The following is a 22,705-nucleotide window of genomic DNA, read 5'->3' as shown; positions in this document are numbered from 1 at the left end:
CATCTTTACTTTACTTTAAAAGTCTATATGGAACAGGCATTAGTGTCGTGTACCATTAGTATGACATTGTTGAAACATGATGAAACAAAAATCAATTTTCCACAAGTACTAAATGTGATTCAGTTAAGATTCCAAATTGAAAACAGTGTTTCCCCAGGGTTCTTTAGAAAGCCAGTGGATAGTGCGCACACAACATCCTTTTGTGCACACTATTTACCCCTGGATTGCTTCAGGCTAATGTCTCAATAATTTTCACTCCTTTCTCAGGTCCTTCCCACAAAGGACTTAACTAATGATCCATGGACAAAATGAAGCATTTAAATTTATTCATTAATCATTCATCTCCAGCTCATTGAAAATGCTAAACTTCCACAAAATTAAGATTGAATATTGAAAAGTGATTGAGGGAGACAGCTTTCGGAGAGTGAGGCGAGTGAAGGAGTGCGGGGCGCCGTAACAAAAACAGGGTCTTTCAGAGAGACAGTGGTCTTCACATGGGCATGGTCAAGGTGGCCAAGGTGCACTAAGTGCTAGTTAAGGTCACAGGGTTTCACTAGTTGTAATTAGATCTTGGAATCTGGAGAAGCGTAGAATTTCTGTCAACACTGCCTGTAATTATTCTCTTTTCCAATTAATGGTGACATAGATTAATTATCTGATGAGGCAAAGCCAATTGCAATCATTCACCCAGCTAAAATTAGATCAGTCCTGACAGCAGCATGAAAGTCACCTGTTTCATTGTTATGGATTTGCTGCAAGTAGAGGGGGGAATAGTGAAGCGTGCTAGGGTAAGTAAGTTGTCTGGTACAGGTGAATGTCCAATTACACTGCTATTTGAACTGAAGGCATCTACTCATTCGATCCAACCGCATCTGGACTGGCTTGTTTGTTCGCCCCGGCATCATTGGTGGTAGTAGAGTCATCTGTCAAGGATTGTAGGAACGAAGAGATGAGCTGAATTCCTTCTGACAACCAGTCCTGTTTTAAAAAAGGACAAATACAATAAATGGGAAACAAGCTAATTAAGGAAATGCTGTTTTTTGCAGAAAGACTTACTCGGTGTGCATCCCACACACACAGCTGATGGTGGATCTGCAATTGTGAGAGTAAAGTTACCATCTTGTTCTTATTTTTGTGGGGAAGGAGTACAAGAGGCTCCTGGTGAACCACGTCCAGGTTCAGTGCTCTTCTGTTTTAAAAACCTCAGCATCCAGTTTTTCTATTAAACTGCCTGGCACTGTCAACCAGCTTGGGAATCTGAACCGGCCTAGCCATGCAGAAATTCTCTGACTAACAATTATATCAGCAACAGGATCTTGGATTACTGTCCCCTGGGACTGGGGCAGTGGGCGTCTGCTCCAATCATTACTGGCCATTCAACAAGGCTCTGCACTGCTCTCCGCTGTTAGCCATTGTCAATTATGCCATCCCTAGTGTAAACTCGCAGAACACAAAGCTGAACTGCCAGTTCTGGCAGGAGTGTAACAGGATGACAGCCCGCCGCCCCCCACGCTCCCACCACCAACCCCCCACCCACTCCCACCCGCTCACCCTAGGGTTCCCCGGCCTTCCTCCCCTCAAGCTACTTTAGAGAAAACTGCCATTTGGCGTCAGATTCGAGCACGCCGTAGCCGTGAAAGCGCGAACCTGACCTCTCTTATGTTCTGCTTGTGGGGTTAAGTGGACATGATGGATTAGTACAGGCCTCATCAGGATTCAGCCTGGTTCAACTCCAGTTACAACTGGTATCAGTAACATAGTGGCAACGATACTGATAATACATGTATCATGTAATTGCGAATCTCACATGCATTATCACTATCTGCATACTGTCAGTGCATTTCTTTGTGGATCATAAGACCACGTTAAAGGTCTTTATATTCATGCAATCATGCAGATTGGCTGTTTACGCCTGCTCATAAACTAATCAAGGTATTTTTCTTCTTCTCTCATAAAGGTTTATCTACACTTTTTGGAGGTTAGACCCCGAGCTGGACTGTTCACAAGGAGCCTGTTTAAAGTGAGTGTTGCCTGCTCTGATGGACCCTGTGCTGAGCTGTGACGGGTGACGGTGTGGTGCGCTTGAATACACCAGCTCTTTTGTCCTTCACACTCTGCAGCTCTCTGATAGCTCCTCCCCCCTGTGCCCTACTCCTCCCTGCCTTGAGCTGTGATCTGCTGGGGCCTTTTGAGGCTGGGCCAGTGAGACATGGCTGCTCTCTGTAATGTCTGGACCAGACCCATCAAAAAAAAAGGAAAAACATGTCAGCAGTCAGAGGAGGAGGAACTGAGAAGGAAACCACTTAATAGTATTTTCATTGGGTACTCCCCTGAAAAAACCTCTAATCAAATCTGAGCATATTTTGCCTCCAGCATATCTGACGAAGTTGAATTTGATGTCTGGCGAATAACAAAAACTACAGATTGCAACTGACAAACATGGAGATTTAGGAGTTTGGGATGCCCTACTGTTATAGTAAGGAAGAAGTAAAAAGGGTGGAAGTAGTTCATAATACGGTTGCATGCCACCTGGCTCTGCGTTAATGCTGGACAGGACATTTCATAAAGATTCATCACTGTCTCTCTGTCCGCTTTGACCTCATCTCACATCACAGCACAGATTAGACACCGATTATCCTCTAAATGAAGATCCTTACTTCTCAACCTTGCAGGATACACCGCTACTCTTCTGCGAGACAGACAGAAGGTTATCCTACTCACAAAGAAGAGGCTGTAACACAGGTATCTTCCATTCCGTCTAATGAACTCGTTCCGAATTAGCCGTAAAAGCCACAAATGCCCCTTCTAAATGGGAAACAGGCTCAAATGTTGATGTGATGTGGCCGGGCACAATGTGTCGTGTATATAGAGTTATCTCAAGAGGCAGAGCTAGCCTCAGACACGGAGTCACTGCATAGGCACTCGCGCAGACACATCATCCATCACGCCGGTCTGTGATCTGATGAGTGAATGTATAGACTGTAATGTAAGAGTGGCGTCTTTAACTCCACCACAGCAGCGAGGCACAAAGCCTTGGTGGATGTTTGCCTGGCTGCCCTTGCTTGGCAAAGAAGACACAAGGCGACTGACTAGCCGGATGAGGCTCAAACAATGCCAAGCATAACATGGAGTTACTGTGGTATGCAAAAGAATACGCTTCCATCCGGTAGAATACCTACACTGGGATAAAAGTTGAATAAAGGGATTTACCATTTAAATGAATAGTGACAGTTTGTGAAGTTTTCCAGCCTGTTTTACATGTATATGTTCAAATACCTGGACTGTTTTTATTTTCTGGTCGGTCTCTTGAGAAAGAGCCTGGCACCGGTCCAGTTCAGCCCGGCTGTAGAGGCTGCGTTGTTTGAAGTATTTCACCAAAGCTTTGTGCATCCTCTTCTGCAACAAAGAGAGCTAGGGGGAGAGAAGGCAGAGAAAAGGAATTGGTAAGGCAGGAGAGGAAATTAATGGCAGTGTTCAAGAAGAATGATGGAGGGGAATAGAGAAAGCAGTCAATAGCCCATTCTGCAGTACACGGGCCTGACAGGAATTTCACAGTCTCTTGGTTTCTCTGCCCACTCGTGTGCACTCATCAGAATCCAGTCACATCTGGCTGCCAGGATGGGGGGTTAATTTTCTCTAAATGCTTCAGCAGTTTTGTTCTAGCCGAGGCAAACTCTGTGACTGCAAAGCTGATGAGTAAAATATTTCTACTTCACCCAGTTTAACTTTATACCAATCCCCTCAAGACATATTTTACACATACACACAGAGTCATGAACCCCCCACTGAAACCAGAAATTATTCCTAGTCTCTTGGAAAGACATGCTGCTTGCTTTATTATTTGAACACAGTTTCAAGCAAAGAGGTTTAAATTCTGATAGATGCCATTGCTTTTCTTTCCCCTCCATCTCTCTACTCTCCCTACAAAGCTTATCATTGCTTGGCAATGTGTTCCCCAGTGCATTGAAAACTAAAGCGAATTAGCTCAGTCATCAGCTCCTGAAGGAAAGACAATAACAAGAATGCGCTTTATGGTGTACCCTGTTAAAACCCAAGAGCTGAAAGCCTCCACATAAACAAAGCAACACTTTACATGTACAGTAGAATCAAGAGGATTTTCATAAGAGGAATATACTGGCAAGAGCTATCAGATGCTAATTAATTAGTTATTTTTTCATTTACAAACGAGAATCTGATTATGTGAGTGTATTTATACTTGTTGAATTTTGGAAATACATTAATCATTACTACATCCTGTTTTTGAAAGAAAGATTTGTAATATTAGTTAAACCAGCTGAAGTGTGTCTTGATTGGACAATTAATAAATAGGACATATTTCTTCCACCACAAAAACATACACAGCATTTGTATACAATAAAATGTGCAACACTCCAAGTTGTGTGGCTAAAACTGTTTCATTGAGTGATTTTATCTAGTATATTAAAGCTGCAATATACAAAAAAATGTGAAGATCATACATGTACTTCTATCCCATCTGTTATAGTGTAGTATGCCAAAACACTGAAACTAACTCATTTACATGCGTAAAGATCCCCAAATTCTGCTATTAAAATATGTTGATGGGTAATGGTTGCTGAATTGCACCTGTCCTTATTCTAAATGCAGAATAAATAGACGTAATTCACTACTATCAGTGGTGGATAAAGAAATCTTTTACTTAACTAAACATAGTAATACTGCACTACAGAAAACAATCCATTTCAGGTAAAAATCGTGCGTTGAAAATGTCGCTTAAACATACTACAAGGAGTTTGTAACTGGTTATGAGACATCTCAAATTTAATACTGTTGCCTCTATATAACCTACATAGGCAAACAAGACCATCAGCAAGAAGAGTGGATATTTCTATATAATTATTATAGTTATTCTTCATGCCTGTCACTGGGTTGGATTCCTACACGAAATCCGGCAAAACGATTTACGGCGTGCAAACTACATTTGCTTTTGTTTTCCCAGGCAAAGCACTGAGTAATACATTATCCAGTTAGAATGAAACAGGAGATTTTTCTCTAGATAATTTCATTTTTGAATTATATTTTGTGGTTATTCCTAACACTGGGGCAGGATCACCAAAGAGAAAAAGAAAGAACTGATCAAAGACCAAGAAAAAGCGAACAGGGACATTGATAGAGTAAACACAGTCATTCAACAGATGGAGAGGATTGTGGGATTTGAAAGGATTCAAAACTAATGTTTAACTGGCCATCTTCCTCCTAGACAGGTATGTAATAACGAGAATGTTGATGAGTTTAGTTTTCTTAACAAAATTACAATTATCAACAAACCGAATCAGTTAGCTGTAGGCATTCATGTAACCTAGGTGTATTAAAGGTACCAAAAAAAAGTTTATTTTGTTCCACCATCATCGTGTTACCTCATTGCTATGCATCCTGCAAACAGCTGTGTTTAAAAAAGAAAAATACTATTATATAAATGCGCACACTAGGCAGATAATGATCTTTATGATCTTCATACCACTTTTTTCCACAGCGGTTGCCATAATCAAAATAATATGAAAGATGCTTCTTAAACTATGCAAGTATTATCAGCAAAGGGTACAGGGTATAGCGTTGTGAGTGTTATACTATAGTATTCTAATATAGTATAATTGGTATTAGTAGTAGTATTATAGTATTGTGTTATTACTGCATTATAATGTAAGCAGCATTTTACGGTTGCAGCTGATCAAGGTGAAGTTTATTTTAACGATTTTATAAAATGTCAGGCAGTTTAATCTATAACAGCACATTATATTTTATAGGCTTATCATGTGTTTTGTGTGTAAAATTTTTATTTGCAAAGTCACTAACAACTAAAGCTGTATTAAAACAAAGTGGAGTATAAAGTACACATTTTTTCCCTCTGAATTATAGTGAAATACAAGTATTAAGCAGCATAAAATAGAAATACTCAAGTAAGGTATAAATACCTGAAATATGTACTAAAGTACAGAGTAGTCATATTCCACCACTGACTAACATTCAAGGTATGTGGTTGGTAACGATTTACTCAGCACTGATGCCTACTCTAGCTGTACTTCAATGTGACAACTTGTGGAAAGTTAATCATTTCAGCTTCAGAGGTGGAACTATAACCTGCATTTTGTGAAAATGTGAATGTGAATAGTAACTATGGGTTGTGTTGCAACGGCTTGAAAAAGTTGAAATCACACTTGTGAGCTCACTCTTAATCATTTATTACAGATATGTCAGGTCTTAATGAATTTCATGTTTTATATATATATTTACACAAAAAATTAAGATGCAAGAAAATTCATTTATAAAAGCAAATTCTGTGTTGTTTAGTTGTCATCTTGTTAGCATAATAAGGGCTGTTTTTGTCTTGTCACTTGAACTATTTGTCAGGGCTGCCTGCTGCCAGGATTATATTTCTATATAAGGATACTAAAGAGATGGTTTTCATTGTATCCCTCAGCTGAATATCATTAAAGAGATTATGGGCTCTGCAAACACACACACAAGTGGTGTGAGGCATCTCACACATATGCACTAATGTTTGATCTCTCAAATGATCCTGACAATGTTAAATGCCTTTACCTTATTGCCTCCAGTTACAAACAAATCAATTAAGGACAATAACATTGTGTAATATATGTACTAACTGGGACATAAAATCCAACGTTATAAGGATAATTATACACATATAAAACTGGAAAGAAGAGTGCCTGGATGTTCCTGTTTAAATCAGATTAAATATGATAGGCCTGCATCTACATTTCAGAAACATTTTGGATTATAAGCTTGTTATAAAAACTAAAATCAGGCATAAAACAGTAGCCGAGAGGCTGCTGTTGTAGAAGTGTAGAGTTGAAACAAACAAAAATGGTGAAGGCTGAATCCGGAGTAAAAGAAAATCAGGCTTTGATCATGAGCGTGGAAAATCCTGTCCACAGGATTTTATTTTTGCATGCATTTTTCACTTGATAACATTCATGCAGTTAGATGAGGAATTGCTCAAGTAAAGGTATTAGTCATTTTTGGAACAAATAATATGTATTTTTCATTGCAGGAATCAGTGTGGCTTCTTCCTGGTGTTATGGTTGTCATGTGTAATTTTATTTCAGTTAAATAGTGTCAAAAACTATAAAGATTAAACAGGAAAATGCTGCTGAGTTGTCTCCCTCAACTAGTCAAAACCTCCGGTGCTATTTTAGCACTAAAGGCACATTTATTGTCCGATCCTAACCTGTGTTTGCTGCTGATCCCCAACAAATGGTGTGTGTGAGCTGTGGTGAGCAGAGGCACATTTGTAACATCCAGATAATAAAACGTTTCACCTCTGACCACCTCACAAAAACTATAATCAAGGAAATGGAGAAGGTAAAGTATTTACATGTACCATCAACCTCTCTCTTTACTCCCCTTGGTGGCAAAACTACATAGCTATCATTACATTATGTCACATCCATCATCCTCCTCCACTCAAGTTATCTCATCATTATTAGATTGCTGCAGTAACCTCCTCGCTGGTTTGACAAACTAAAACCTTCTTAGAATTACTGCCCATGTAAAGAAGAGCTATCTGGTGCAAAGAAGAATAGCGTGGAATACAACATAAGATAACACAGAAGATAAGATAACAGCGCAAAAATTCTCAGTCATAAACCATAATTAAAAAGAGAGGGGGTGGAGAGATAGTAAATTTAACAAAAGGTTATATGAACTGTACCTGAGTGTAATAATGAAAAGATTTATGTGCATGGTTTCTCTCGCTCAGAGTACACACTGCTTCCTGTTTGGCCTCCATGAGGATCTTCTTCAGACCTTCGTACTCGACTGCCAGCTGTTTGTTTTCCGTCAGTGCAATTTTTAGTGCTTCCTACACACAGACACACACGTGAAAACAAAAGGTTTAGGTCAAACAGTAAAGGTAAGTTAAATGTTTACACTGGCTATTAAAGGTCCAGTGTGTAGGATTTAGTGGCATCTAGCAGTGTGATTGCACACTGTAACCAACTGAACACCCCTCATCTCACCCTCCACAAAGGTGGCTGCTACAAACGCGATAGGCCTTCTATAGAGCCAGTGTTAAATTTGGCTGTTCTGGCGGTTCAACAAGGCAATTCAACATGGCGGACTCTGAGGAAGAGGACCCTCTCTCTCTGTAATTATAAAAGGGTCATTCTAAGGTAACAAAAACACAATGATTCGTAGTTTCATGTGATTATACACAAATAAAAACATTCTGATCAATTCAGAGTAACTGTCAATACTGAGTACCTATTCAATACCAGTCATCTCTTTTCCCCAATATTATACTATGTGTCTTACTGTACAAATCTCACTGGATTCAATTTAATGTAGGCTAGGGATCACTGTGTGGCGCTTATAACTAGAGCTAGTGTTCTTCTGTGACTAAATTAATGTAACAAATATCGAAAACAAAACAACATTAAAGGGGCTCTGTGGAACTTCTGTGTTGTGCTCGAAGCCGGTTGTTAGTGTATGTTAGCGGACTCCATTTCTAAACTAACGTAAGCTACGGTTGCTCTCTGTTAGCGGAGCAGAGAGAGGCACTGAGATGAGGCCCTTTGAGAACGTGTACCAAGTCACATCCTTTTGACTGTTGCAGAAAATCGAGTCCTTCTCAAAGAAATCCACAGTCCAGCAGCATTAAACGACTTTAACAAATCTACCACAGGCATGTATAAGCAGCCGAGAGAGACGGGAAGGTCTAATTTTTCACATCACGTTACATGTAAATTGATACAAGTTATTACATAGAGTCATATCATGGCTGATACCCAAACCGACAAATAAGGTCAACATCAGCCCTGATTGGTGTATCCTGACCCTAACTGTCACCATTATACTAGAAAAATGACAAGGATAGGATCCAAGTACCTCTCACACTTAAATGTGAATTTTACAGTTAGAGCATATAGCATTTACTGTACAAATTGATTTTTGTTGGTATGATGACTGTTTTACCAATATTTTGGCTGTATGCCACAGCCGTAATGGAAGAAGAACGACCACTGAGGCAGCATTAAGTTCAGGTCAGATGTAAAATACATAATGAATGATCACATAGATCAATGTTTTCATGACTCACAATCTTCTATGTACAGATACCTAAGAAAAAATTAAAGGGTGAGGGCACTGGAGAGTAAATATACAGTCGCAAACATACTGTATAGTAACACCACACTGAGCAGTTAGAAGATACTTTAGTTGTACCACTGACCTGGTACAGTATGTGTGTGTATAATACAATACATGTTTTCTGTACTTGTGCTGTTAATTAATATATACATAACAGGCACACAACAACTGACACTTTTCTGTGAAATCAAGCAAATAAATCACAGTGAGTATGTGTCTCTCTGCATGTCTTTTTCATTTGAACAATGTTTCCCAAGTACTGGAGATGTGGCTGGTGAATATCTCAAGTCTACCTGCAGACATAATGAAGTGTGTCTCTGCAGTAAAACAGAACAGCACTAAAGTGATGAGTTTAACCCAGCAGAAAGAGGGGCTGTAAACATGACAAATGCCTGCTATTGATTTCAGGTTTAATTACTCCATGCAGCACTGACAAAGCCCATCTGATGCTGTTGTGAAGTGTAAATGGAACAAATTACACTTCATTGCCCATAAGAAACTGATAGCGTCGGCAGTTTGCATTGTTTACTTTGTGCTCGCCAAACGACAAGCACTGATCAGATCAAAAAATAGGTGCGTGCACGAAAGACGGAACACTTCCAGACATGTAGGGTTGGGAAAAGATGACCAAAGACTTCACAGGGCTGACAAGTCAATCTACTTCACCTTGACATACCCTGTGTTTGTATCTTTAAAAATAACCATCAGCAAGCAGTACATACATGCAAATTGCCACCAGGCTGTTGGCTATACTGAACCGTTTCACAGAGGTCTGCAACCTTCAGAGGTTATAAGAGTATAGTATTTGGTCAGCATTTTACAAGAAATCTCCTCTATAAGAAATATTTGCCTAACCATTCTGCTTCATGCACTGTGGCTTCTGAATGCACACTGCTTATTATGTTATGCTAATGCAGACATTATGTGTGCTGTATATTGGTCTCAATGATTAAAGTGACCAATTTCCTTAGAACTTGAGAGTCTGTCTGATCTTTTTATTTGGTGAGGAGTATTGTTGTTATATCATCTTATTTCGTCAAGTGGAGAGACTAAACCCCTTTTTTGCATGGCTAACTTTTATCTGGCTAATGGGAGTTGTGTCTATGAGGAAGACTTCTAATTCTTAAATTGTCTCACGCCAACAACTTCTTTAAAGTTGCTGCACTTGGATGCATGGCGGCTTAAGCTCCATTGCCTTTTCTTGTTTTGAACTAATGCATTCTTGATCACCGTTTAATGAAACTATATACCACATGGCGATTTCACATTAGATAAGCCATGTGAAACCCCCATCAGCAAAGAGGCTCTGGCTGGGGCTGATAATCCTGCAGATGAAAACCTTACAATAAATAGGGGTTTCTCTTACAAAGGAGTGTTCAAATGCAAGCCAGGCTGTGCACAGCACATTTGTGTTTCTACACGAGCCTATTTCTGACATTAATATAAAAAACAGTCAAGATTATATGCATATTTGATGTTGTGAACTGTATGCTTACATGGAAATTAGTATTGAAAATGTTGGCCTACAGGTAACAAAATGTGCACAGCATCTCACCACGACACGCATCATCAAATTCGTCCAGACAAAAGACTATAACAACAGTGAGTTGTCATTTGTGGGAAAAGCACTTAAACAAGATTGACCATGGCTTGTAATTTTAATTGCACTCAGCTCTTTTCTCTGCATCTTAAGGGATGTATTGTGACAAGCAATGTGCTGACACTAATCCACAAACAAATAAACAATGAGATGTTTTTTACAGCTCGTCTCTGATTGCACAGTATTTGACACAAAAAAAGTCATGTACTTACAGAGAGTTATCCTGAACAACATTTTGTTACCTTGCTACCTTCCATTTCTTTTTTTCTTGCTGTTACATGAGTGGTGTGTGTCTGCATGGATCGCTGTGTTCGTCGTTGGCAGTTATTAATATCAGACTGCAAGGTGCTCATTATGAGAGCAGCTGATTTGTTTTTGAATTCCACCACATCAAAAACGCTTCTGGAAGGAGAAATCAAACACACAAAATTAGATTATTTTCCTCAAATCGTTTCTGAGTATCATAAATATATGATTACTGCATCAGCGCTCCCACTGACGCAGTAATCATAGCAGGTAGAAATTTAGATTCAAAGCATTTATTTAAGGAAATAGTGAAAAATAAAAATACTCATTATCAAATAAATATTCAAAGAAACATTTTTAGGGAAAAGGTTGAGTATTTTCATTATTTATCCATTTTCTGTCAAAAAGGCTGACGTAAAAGAAAAGGTAGCGTTATTCCAACAATATCAAACTATTACATGAAGTGATTCCTGTGTATGACCAGCTTACTGAAGTTCTCTCATGATCTCTGGCATGCTATCAACTGTTTTTTCCATTTCATCTGAAGCATCTCGGTATTCTTCGCTCTTCTTCGTAAGGTCACTGATTTTGCCCAAGGTGTTGTCATATCTCTCTACAGTAGCAGTGTGTAGATCCTGTAAACAAATAGCAACGTTAATGTTTCTGTTAACCTTATTTTGTTCAAAGTGCTTAGAGCAGGAGATTATTTTGTTCCACAAAAGAATGACAAGATAAATAGCTGTGACTAGCTGTGTGCTCAATGAGCTTTGCAGAGTAAACCTGACTTAGCAACTGTTCTTTGACTCAAGAAGAATTGCTTTATGCAACCCTTAACTTTTCTTTTCTTACCTGAGCAGCTTTCAGGTGGTCATATTTGAGTTTTTTCTCCTTCTCGAGGTTGACTAATGTGTTCCTGTGTTCACACTGGATCCTCTCCAGATTTTCTGTCAATTTCCTGATTTGCTATACAAACCAAATTAGTCACAAATGCAGTTGAATTAAACCTTGAACACATTTTTTATGTAAATTGATACTTGGACTAGGATCAAACACTATTAAGTTTCATCAGTACCTCCACTTTTGTCTCCAGAGCTTTTGTTGCTGAGGATGCATCTTCAAATTCTTTCTGGAGCTTTTGGTTGGTTAGCGCTGAGCTCCTTTGCAGTCGACACATTTCTTCATTTTTATTTGCACAGTGACCCTGATGCAAAAGAAAATAAAAAGCAGAATGTCATTATCTTAAAGTCTACAAACATGTACAGGGTGTGAAGACATTAATGGGAAATAATGCAGCTGAATACAGCCAGACATTTAAAACTACCTTTATGAAATGTATAATGTTCGTTTTTTATTGAGACTGTGCTTTGTGAAGCTTCACCTCTTCATGCCTTTCTCATCACAGCTATAAAGTTTTCCACAGAAGCCAAAAAGGTGTGCAAAAATAGATAGCTATATTTTGAAGATTTCAATTTAATTCTACTTGGTTTGCATGACAATTTTGTGATAACATTTTTCTTAAAGTCTGACTGAGCAAAATGTACTCAGGGTACAGACTCATGAATTTACCTTCAGTACTTCCAGGGCAGTCATCTGTCCTGTCAGATCTATCCTCAGCTTTTCTATCTCTTTCTGTAAAGCATAGAAAGGGCACTGAAAGCCGTTTTCCTTACAAACTGTGACCCATGCAGTATACATAGCACATGTACATATGTTGTCACTGACCCTGGCCCTCCGTTCTTCCATGAAGGTGAGCTGCTCCTGCTCTTCCAGTTTAGTCTGGGCGACACTGTGCTGGGCTACAACTTGGGTCACTTCCTCCTTGGCCTTTTCCCACTGCTCGTCATTGTCAATGATTTTCTGGAGCATCTGCTTCCTCTCCTCGCGCATCTGCTTCACTGCTTTCGCACTAAGGAAAATCACACAGAAAAGTAACAGTAAACACAAATAAGTAGCCTAATATTGTATATAGTAACGCCAAATATAGGATGCTGTCACTTCTGTCATGACTTCGGCTTTAACACTGTACCTCACAGAAAGTTTTAGCTTGTAGTCTTCTACATTCTGCTCAGACTCCATGTTCTCTTTACGAAGAGCTGCAAAAGCATCACGTTTTGAATTGAGCTGCTCTTCTATGCAGGAAACCTCTGCTTCCCCATTTAGTCTCTGTGGATAACGTAACATACAGGGTGCCACTGAGTGGATGCACTTAACCAAAACACCTTACACTGAATGAATTCAAACATTATTAGCATACATAGCTCCACTGAGAGTCCAAATGTAGTCTGGCAGTTATCTGCCATGCTCTACCCAATGAACTATCAAGCAGCACCAACATTATAGAGACATTTTGACACTACTGTAACAATACTTACAGTTTTCTCAATCTCTTGTTTCATTGCAATTAGTTTCTCTTTCAATTTTTTGTTCCGTTGCATTTCATTCTCAATTTGAAGTTTCAATTGCACAATCTGTCATAAGAAGGGGAAAAAATGTGAATTTGAATATTTCTGTATAATGTTGAGGGAAAAAAAACCTTTAAAAATTAAATTATGGACAACATCAGTTACCCGTTCTTTTTCAGTTTTCTCGTGAGCCATAAGTTCAGGAATACGTTGTGTTATGGCTGCACACTTTTCTTCTGTAAGAGCGACTGTCTTCTCAGCATCCTTTATTTCAGCACAAATACCTTTCTCAACCATCTTCAACTGGTTTAAATCCTCCCTGAGAGGAAAAAAAACAAAAACAGTTTTGTCCTTTGTTACTAAGCTGATATATTAAAAGTAGAAATCTAGTGTTCAGGTTGTTTCGGGAATGATGGGGCAACTCAACACAATACTGTTACAATATGTTATCACGACAACTATAATCCATATATTGCAAGAAAATCATCTTCAAGATAGCATGACCACAGTATAACTAATAAGTTAAGTTGTTTTTTTACAAAGCATAAATAAAACCTATTTATTTATGTTTATGTTATACCTATGTGTTGTATGTCAAACCACCTGTATTCAAATCAATTTCAAAGTTTGATGGTGGTCAGTTTAAATTGTCAGGTCCGTTACATTGAGACTTGTTATTATTTAGCAGGAGTATGGTTGCGGTAATATTAACAGACACCTTCCAGCCAGACATTATGACGTATTTAATTACTGTATAGGTCTTTAGTACAGTGATGCAAAACCTGTTTATTTTTAATGTTGATAGGATAGATACTCACAGTCTGCAAGAAAGCTGATCTTTCATCGTCGACAGCGAATTTTCCAGTGATGTCTTTTCATTTTTGGCATCAAGCTCCATCTTTTTAAACTCCTCCTGAGCCAGTGTGAGGTCACTTTGTGTTTTTGAGTGTACTTCGTCGGCCTGAAAAAGAAAGAGGAAATCATTGGCTTTTATTTTTCCTAGATATTATTTGTTAACAGTTTCAGGTACTGATTAAGACAATACATTATCCTGTAATCAAATCATAACCTGTTGAAACTAAATCTTGTGACTCCCATACACACAGCAAGTATCTGCCACAAGTCAACTAAAGGGGTTTTCACTTTTTTTTTTTGGCTTTGGCAAATCTGAGAAAATCCAGGAGACCCAAGGCTGTCTGTTAACCCTGGGCTTTCAGTAAGCCTGCTTTCAAAGATTCACACTTGAACATCAGAGCCCAGTGTTATTATCTTCAGTGCACCCACAGCCAATGATTTGTTGAGTTGTACAAGCAAAAACAAATATTGTATTCATTCTAACACTGAGTCGGTGCTGTTGTTAAATTTATCAACCATTAAGATGCAATGGTTCTGAGTCAAAGTTGACCTGTTACATGTTCCCCTTTCAGTCTTCTCTCTACTGGCACACTTTCATGGCATATTTGCCTGACGGCAACAGTACAGCCGAGGCTGAATTTGGTCAATTGATTTTGAAGCATCCTGACATGAACTAAAGAAATTAACAAGTAGAAAAGCTAAATGAAAAGTCTGGGAATTATGTAAGTTATTAGGATCCATCCACTAGGGACTACGAATGGCTGTACCAAATTTCATGGCAATCCAGTCAATTGTTAAAATGGAATGATTTTAGTCTAGACCAAATTGTTGGATGACCACTGGACCAATGGACCAACAAATATTGTAATTCCTAAAGCCATGGCACTTGTGGATTAAAAATAGAGTTAGAAAAGAGAGAGTGGCTGAGTGAGATAGAGCTAGTGTATGATGGAGAAACTAATCAGAAACAAAAGAAATAACCTGATTTCCTTATGTTATTGTGCTCACTTGCTTATGTATGAATGCACCAGATGATAGATATTATCTTGGCACAACTGGACTGTGTCAACAACAAACTTTCACCCCGTTAGGTGGTTAATTCTTGCAAAATTTCCAAAATAATACTTCATCTACCACAGACAAGACATAGCTATTAATTGTGTCCCTGGCAAACACAAGTGTCCAACCTTTCTGAGCTTGAAAATAGAAACATAAGAATTCCAGAATCAGTCAAATTAGACAGTTACCTCAGCTTGTGCAGAGTTAATTTGATCTATGATGCCTCTCTGGAGGTCAGTTTTTTCTTTCACAATAGGAAGTTGTTTTTTGGCAAAGTTGATGTCCTCGTGTAAGCGCTGGTTCAACACCTCAGGGTGCAACAGTTTCTCCTGGGCTTGTTCAAGTTTTTCTCTTTCCAGTTTGAGCTGCCACTTGAGTTCAGTGATGTCTCTAATGCAAGCCTCATGCTCTGTAAAGAGGAATCATCAAAAAGGAATACATCAAAATACAAGACACAAATATGTCTCTGGGGAGATGATAACACACTTCTCAGTCACTGACCTTTCTGGACTACAAAAGAGTGCTCTTGTTGCTTCCACAGTGCGATGCTGTCAACTTTGCTCTCCAAAAATATTTTTCTCCTCTTCTCTTTGTGGAGAGTCTCCTCTGCATACTGCCTATCAGCCTCCAGCCGCTCAATCAGACACACAACCTCTCCAAGGACATCATTTATTTTCTTCAATAGTGGCGATAATGGACAACTTTCTAGAGGATGAAAAATTAAACAAGATCGCCACAATGATTTGTATCGTATCCTCACTTTCAACTAGAAAGCATGAAGAAGTAAACTAATCTTTGCAAAGCTATGTTAACATAATGTGACCAATTACAAAGTGCAGATAGAAATAAACTTGATCCATGGTATCTTATTAGCAGAGGTGAACACTGGATAGTATCTGATGAATTATTATGTAGAGAAAAGATGTGAACCAGCAACTGGGACTCATTTATTCTCACATTGACTAGCCACTACTGCTAGGAATGAAACATCTCTAAACCCAGAGCTTTTCTAAGGAAAATGTTCACTATACACTTGTGTGTTGCTCTTTTACTTTCATGTGCTTTTGCTTTTCAATGGTATAACAAATATTATTAAACAAATATTTTAGAGAAGACTGAAGTTTTTGTTTGTCACCTCTTGCGCTAATTGCGATGCCTTCCACAAATAACTCTGTAGACGTCACAGATTCAGTATCCGAGTCTCTGGACTGAAATCTGTTAAAAGGGAGTTAAACTTGTGTCATATTTTTAAGTCCTACTGATTATAACAAAAAGAAGTAGGGAATCAAAACAACATAGGACCTCACCTTAAAGTTTTGTTGCAGTGGTGCTTGTCCTGATCAATCTGTGCCTGATATTTTCCAGACTGGTACAGGAAGGAAAGGAAACAATAATTTCAAATTGATTGTACTCCTATCTTATACTTGTCTGACAATCTTTCATAGGTTTGATCACATCTGACATCAGTTTACCTGTTGACACCAACTTTCCACCATCATCTTCATCTCTTGTACATGGTGAATAGCATTGCTGACACATGGCGAGGGACTGTTGAGCAAAGCACACGTGCGACGTCTACCAGAGCATACGGTTTGAAGATCTGCTTGATCTTGAGAAACACAAAATATTGAAATGTGTAATTCCAACTTAAAATTTTGTTTATCACCAACAAATAATCGTTTTAAGAGAATCAATGATAAGTGAACCCTGCCTACAGTTTTTCTGCAAAGCCCCTGAAATATGTTATGACCAACACTCCTCAAGACACCAGAAAACAACTTTTGTTGGAACACTCACACTTCTTCATTAACTTTATTTTGAAATGTAATTACAAAAATGTATTTGGCTGTGAAAGATGTTCTTTGGGTCTTTACTTTCTCTTTGATTCTGCTTGCATAGACTGCAATATATTGGGAGCATCAGTGAGAGAGCAGAGAAAACTAATTTGAACATCTCAAGACAAACCCAAGGGCACAATTCTTAGTGGTGAAAGGACGCCATCTGGCTGACAAAAAGGGTAAAAAACAAAACAAAAACACCAGTGCTGTGGACCGCAATCCTACTTTGGTACATCTAAGAAAAACTAACTTTTGGAAAGAAATCCTTTGTCTATATCATAGCACAAAGACATGTCACATTTATTCACAAATAAATGTAACCTGAACCACCAGAATTGATGTTAACGGCAAAAGGTTCCCTGTACGATATCATTTCAACGTACAGTATATGAATTCTCCCACAAACAATAATTCAACCTCTAGACCAGGACTGTGGGCCAAAGTCGGCCTGCCATAAGGTTCGATTTGGCCTGACGGTTGTTTCTAGAGAAATAAAATAACAGTTTAAATAAAAAATAAATCGCTGTTTGTGCCATTTTATTTTTTAGTGGGTAAAGTGAAGTCATCCAATCAAGGGAGCCTGAAGTCCTAGTTATTACATTTTGAATCTTAATACAGTAAAATACAATAGGTGTTTGCTTTTGGTGTGTGGCCCACCATAGAGTTTCAGTTTTGGCCCTACAAGGTAAAAAATTTGAGCACCTCTGCTCCAGAACAGTTATTAATGGGACACAAATAATATGTACAGTCCAGTGGAGGATTTGGAACAAATTTGTTTCAGGTAAAAATTAATTTCATTGTATGAAGAACTGAAATATTGGTCCCTATGCCTTCTGTTGTCACACTGATATGATCTCTCACATGAAATTCACAGACATTAAGTATAATTTCATTTGTGATATACTAAGTAGATAGAAAGGTAGGAAATAACCCCAAATATAACAGTAGTTGGACGTTGTTTCTATTTTCAAATTTATGTTGCATGCACAAAGATATACACTATATTATGAGTTCTCACTGCTCTCTCTTATCATGTAAGCTGCAGTGTCAGATAGCAGGTAAGATGGAGGTAGTGTTTTCTTTTTCATTGCAATGCCCACAAGAGAGAGGTGGAGAGAGCTTGGACTAGATATATGGAATATAGATAGAGACCACTGGATTGTGTTTCTCTGTCAGGCCAAAACTGCTTCTGACTCTGTGAGTGTGTGTTTGGCTTTGCAGTGTGAGGACCAGCCCTGGATAAAGGGTCCAGCCACAGATTTAGCTAAAACTGAACATATGCCACTGAAAGGAAGACCTGCAACACTAGGTGATTACACACCTGTCTTTTCAGGAGTGTCATCATTGTGACATCTGGCATTTCCTGGCACCTTTTTGGGGGTAGTTGATAGGCATAACTTCATTAAAGTTATGTCCACTGTGTGCAGATAGACAGGTAAATGACAAACTGGTACCGTTGCCATGATATTTCATTTGGAGGGTGGCTTTTGACTGAGCTGACTCAGACCAACACCAGAACAGTTGAGGAAAAACTGCGGGGAGACCCGAAATAAAGGCCATCTGTTGCTGAGCACTTCAAATGAATAATACACAGTGAAAGAACCAAGTGGGGTAGGAAGGTGGTAAGGCAATATGTCATCAGCCGGCTGAATAAGCTCTAAATCATACTGGCAGGGTGTATTATAGCGACAGAGCAGGCCCATGTGAGCCTGAGGGCCAATCACCTTCACCTGCCACACTCACGCATGATATTAGATATTTAAATCTAATTATCATCCAAATTTTTTCACATTTCTTTAGAAAATTACTGTAATTGCATCAAACTCCTATCTTTCAGTGACAAAATGGATCATGGCGTAACGTTAAACCTAATTTATTTCACAAATAAAATTTAAGAATCATTAAACAATCGTAAGCAGTATCGGTACGCAAACTTAAGTCATTTAATCTAGTATCTAAAGGATAAGTTCACCCTAAAATAAAAATCCAGTCAGTATGTAGTCACCCTAATGTGGGTGGAAAATCAGGTGAAGTTTATTAGTTACCAAAAACGCTTTTTTTTGTTGCTAGTTTTTTACATTTTAAACAAGTCATCCATCTTCTTCAGTTGTTTTCGGAGAAGAGTATTTCTACTTTCTTTCTACTTTCTTACTTTATGCTTTTACTCCTTTATACTTACACATCTCTGTTTAAATATTTAACTTTAACTTAACTTTTTACTCCACTACATTTGTCTGTCTGCTATAATTACTTTTCAGATTACATTTTTCATACCTGTCCTGTCCAGTAAAAAACACGGCACCTTCAAATGTTGGTGACTCTGAATTTATTTATTTATTTTCTGATAAACTGAATGATTTAGTGTTTATAATTTTGAGCAAATTCTACTACTTTTTACGTTAAAGGTAGATTCTCGTCAAAACTGGTGCTTTGGGATGGCGGTCGACCTGTCCCACAATCCCAAAGTGTCATCATTTGAGAGTTGGGAATGAGACTCAAAAATCAACTTTTCTTACAAATAGCACCTTTAAATAAACTATTTAGAGATACATGGTGTCCACAGGAGGGCTACAAACATACGATGAACTTACAGAATATGATTGCTGTAGATTTAACTATCAAACAGCATGTAAGGTAACATCTACAGCAGTAAAATGCAACATACACAGTATAATGCAGCAGTAATATTAATCCAAAAACATCATATATGATAGTAAAACAATGACAGGGGCCATTTTCTGCATTCATGAGTAGGTTACTTTTTATATTTTAATCAAATGTTGCAAATAATACTTAGCTTACATACTTGAGGAGGCTTTTACCTGTAGTGGAGCATATCCACAGTGAGGTATTCCTACTTTTAAAGGCTGTGAATACTTCTTCCACCACTGTGTTTGCATACACACCGGTCACTTCTCTCACCTTGCTGACCAGGTCGTCCTTCCCTTGATGGGAATCTGAGCGGTTCAACGTCGGGCATCGCTGAAACTTGTGCGATACTTTTAGGAAGACGCCACCAGTTTTACCTCCTCCGTCCTGTGGAAACGAAGAGGTGTAGACGGTTCAAGATTGACTCAAAACTTAGGCTTCAAATACTACCCTGTAATTAAGGTTGGCTGTTTTATTTACACATCACAAAGGTTTAATAACAGCCTTTAAACTTTCACACAAAGTTAACGTTAGCTGGCGCTAGCTTAAGTTGGAGCTGATGCCTTCACTCTCCGAGTCTCTGTGTTAGCTAACGTTAAATTTACGGTTAATTAACTCGGCTAATGATAAATTAATGAGCAGGTGGGGGGTCGTTGTCATGGCAGAAAGTGAAAGCGAAAAATGGCAGGCTATCAACTTACTTGTATTAACACTGCTGTGGCTGCCAGCTATCTGTTAGCTAGTCTTGAAGTGTGTTGTTTTTGTTATTCTGCGCTGCTGCTGTCCGGTGAAAAAGTTGAGTTTTGTCAAAGTCTCTCAACTCCGGCTGCTGTCAATCTACTGCCCAGGTTGCTCGGCAACAAGGGGCAGCGGGAGAGCTGCGTTCAAGAGCAGCAATGGAGGTTTGTGTTTTTGTTTAGCAACACTGATAGGCGTTTCCTACTCGTTTTATGTGATGTTAGGCACATTTTGTGAAAGCATATGACAGAGTATGATAGAATAATTAATGGGGGAGTAAATTAACATGAATTTCTTTTTAATTTAGATCATTTTTGGCAATTATAGTGAGGCTGTTAGATGTGTTTTATGTCTATAGAACTGTAAACATATTCATACTATGAGGCCACAATTATAAGGACTATATGCTATTTTACTTTTTACTGCTATACAGTAATTTATGATATATTTATGATTATTTGGTTTGATCATAGGCTAAAAATCCAAGTAACATGAATTATTTTGGGTAGAGGTAGATCGATTGTCGGCCCTGGCCAATTATCGGTGCCGATATTCAGCTTTTTCCGATTATCAGTATGACTAATTTGTTTTTTGTCAGATTACCGATAAAATAAACTAATTTAAAATTGTGCTACTTTGGCTCTGATGCAACATCCTCTCACACAATGTCCCACCTACAACAATATCTGATTGTAACACATTCACAATTAATGGCCTATAATCACTGTATAGTCTGAATGTAACTAGTAACTAGAAACTAAATTTATCAAATAAATGTAGTGTAGAGGTATTATAAAGTAGCGGAAAATTGAAGTACTCAGGTAAAGTGCCTCAAAATTGTACTGAAGAACAGTACTTGAGTAAATTGTACTTAGGTTTATTTCATCACTAGTTGTTCAAAATTTTGACAAAAAGAATTTCAATTTTACTGAAAATGAATATTTGTCCAAATATCGGTCTCCTTGATTTCTAACAATCTGTATCGGCATCACCATCAGCCCTGAAAAAGCCATATCAGTCGACCTCTTATTTTGAGTTTCACCTGTGATGCAGTTACACCAATAATAATAAACTGTATTTGCATGGCAACGTTTCACGCTAGAAATGCAGCTCAAAGTGCTTTAAATTTAGCTCAAAGTGCTTACACTAATACAGCACAGTACCAGCCCACTGCAAACATTAATTGGACATTTCTTGAGTGGGTGTCACACAATGTTTGGAAAGCTAAAAAGCTCAAACATAGACCAGCTCATATGCAAAAATCATATCAAAACTATATAGCTATGTTTTCACATTTAATTTGTGGTTGGAAAACCTCTGCAGTCTAATGATTATTTTATTTACTAGTAGTCTAAACTAACAGTGAATGGGAGTCACAGCTAACATATAAACTAGGGATGCACAATATTGATGTGTTTTCAGCTGATACGGATGACTGATAATTTCACATTTTTTTATATTTAAAAAAGAAGCTCCTAACCTGTAGTTTACGCAGAATTGAGTGTAAGAAAGGATAACATGTAGAGAGCAAAGATGGATGTCAAGATAAGATTTCTTGTGTGTTTTTCCCTCCTCTCAGAACCTTTAAGGAGCATTTATTGCAAACTGCAGTTGTGTTGTCGTCCTCTGAAACTGTAAAAATACGTTCTCTAGGCTACACTGCATGGCTCTACCCAGGCGTAGCAGTTTGACGTCATGAACACAACAAGCTGCGCTCTTCCTTCTCCTCCTTGTTCCTCTTCTTGCGATTTTGGCTTCATATCGTTGGCTCTATTTATCAACTAGAATTTCACAAATACTGATATAACCAATAATATAAATTTCTTGGTATTGGGCCAATAATTTATCAGTCGGATATATATTGTGCATCCCTAATACAAACTAGGTGTCGACCGATATGGCTTTTTCAGGGCCAATACTGATACTGAACAACCACTGATGGAATAAAGTATAATAAATAACGTATAAGTACTGATCTTAAGTACAATTTTCAGGTACTGCTTTACACTTCCTCTCCACTACATTTATTTGATACATTTAGTTAGGCCTTGTTACCTTGCAGATTCACATTATTTTAGTGTTTATAGGCTATTATTTGTGATGTAACATTGTGTGAGAGGATGTTGCATCAGAGCCAAAGTAGCACATATTTAAATTAGTTTATTTTATTG

At 38.2% G+C, this 22,705-nt stretch overlaps 1 protein-coding gene across 2 annotated transcripts; it reads right to left on the bottom strand.

Annotated features, from left to right (window-relative positions):
* Positions 1 to 309: 309 nt before the first annotated feature.
* ccdc178 (coiled-coil domain containing 178) lies at positions 310 to 20,596 on the bottom strand. Of its 2 annotated transcripts, XM_073491810.1 has the most exons (20): positions 20,498 to 20,596; positions 20,070 to 20,183; positions 16,782 to 16,918; positions 16,617 to 16,675; positions 16,445 to 16,524; positions 15,811 to 16,014; positions 15,498 to 15,718; positions 14,214 to 14,356; positions 13,561 to 13,714; positions 13,366 to 13,461; positions 13,020 to 13,156; positions 12,716 to 12,899; positions 12,560 to 12,622; positions 12,066 to 12,194; positions 11,843 to 11,956; positions 11,483 to 11,628; positions 10,990 to 11,149; positions 7,712 to 7,861; positions 3,277 to 3,411; positions 310 to 978 (listed from the first exon to the last, which is right to left on the bottom strand). In XM_073491810.1, exons 2-20 carry the CDS (start codon positions 20,125 to 20,127, stop codon positions 850 to 852), a joined length of 2,499 nt encoding a protein of 832 aa, XP_073347911.1. In that variant the 5' UTR covers positions 20,128 to 20,183; positions 20,498 to 20,596; the 3' UTR covers positions 310 to 849. The 2 variants fall into 2 exon arrangements, with proteins under 2 accessions (XP_073347911.1, XP_073347912.1); XM_073491811.1 differs by lacking the exon at positions 7,712 to 7,861.
* Between the last annotated feature and the right edge of the window lie 2,109 nt (positions 20,597 to 22,705).

Source organism: Pagrus major, chromosome 21, assembly GCF_040436345.1.
Source record: "Pagrus major chromosome 21, Pma_NU_1.0".
Taxonomy (NCBI): Eukaryota; Metazoa; Chordata; class Actinopteri; order Spariformes; family Sparidae; genus Pagrus; species Pagrus major.
Note: the sequence above shows the minus strand (reverse complement) of the source record. Positions and strands in the feature narration are given on the sequence as shown.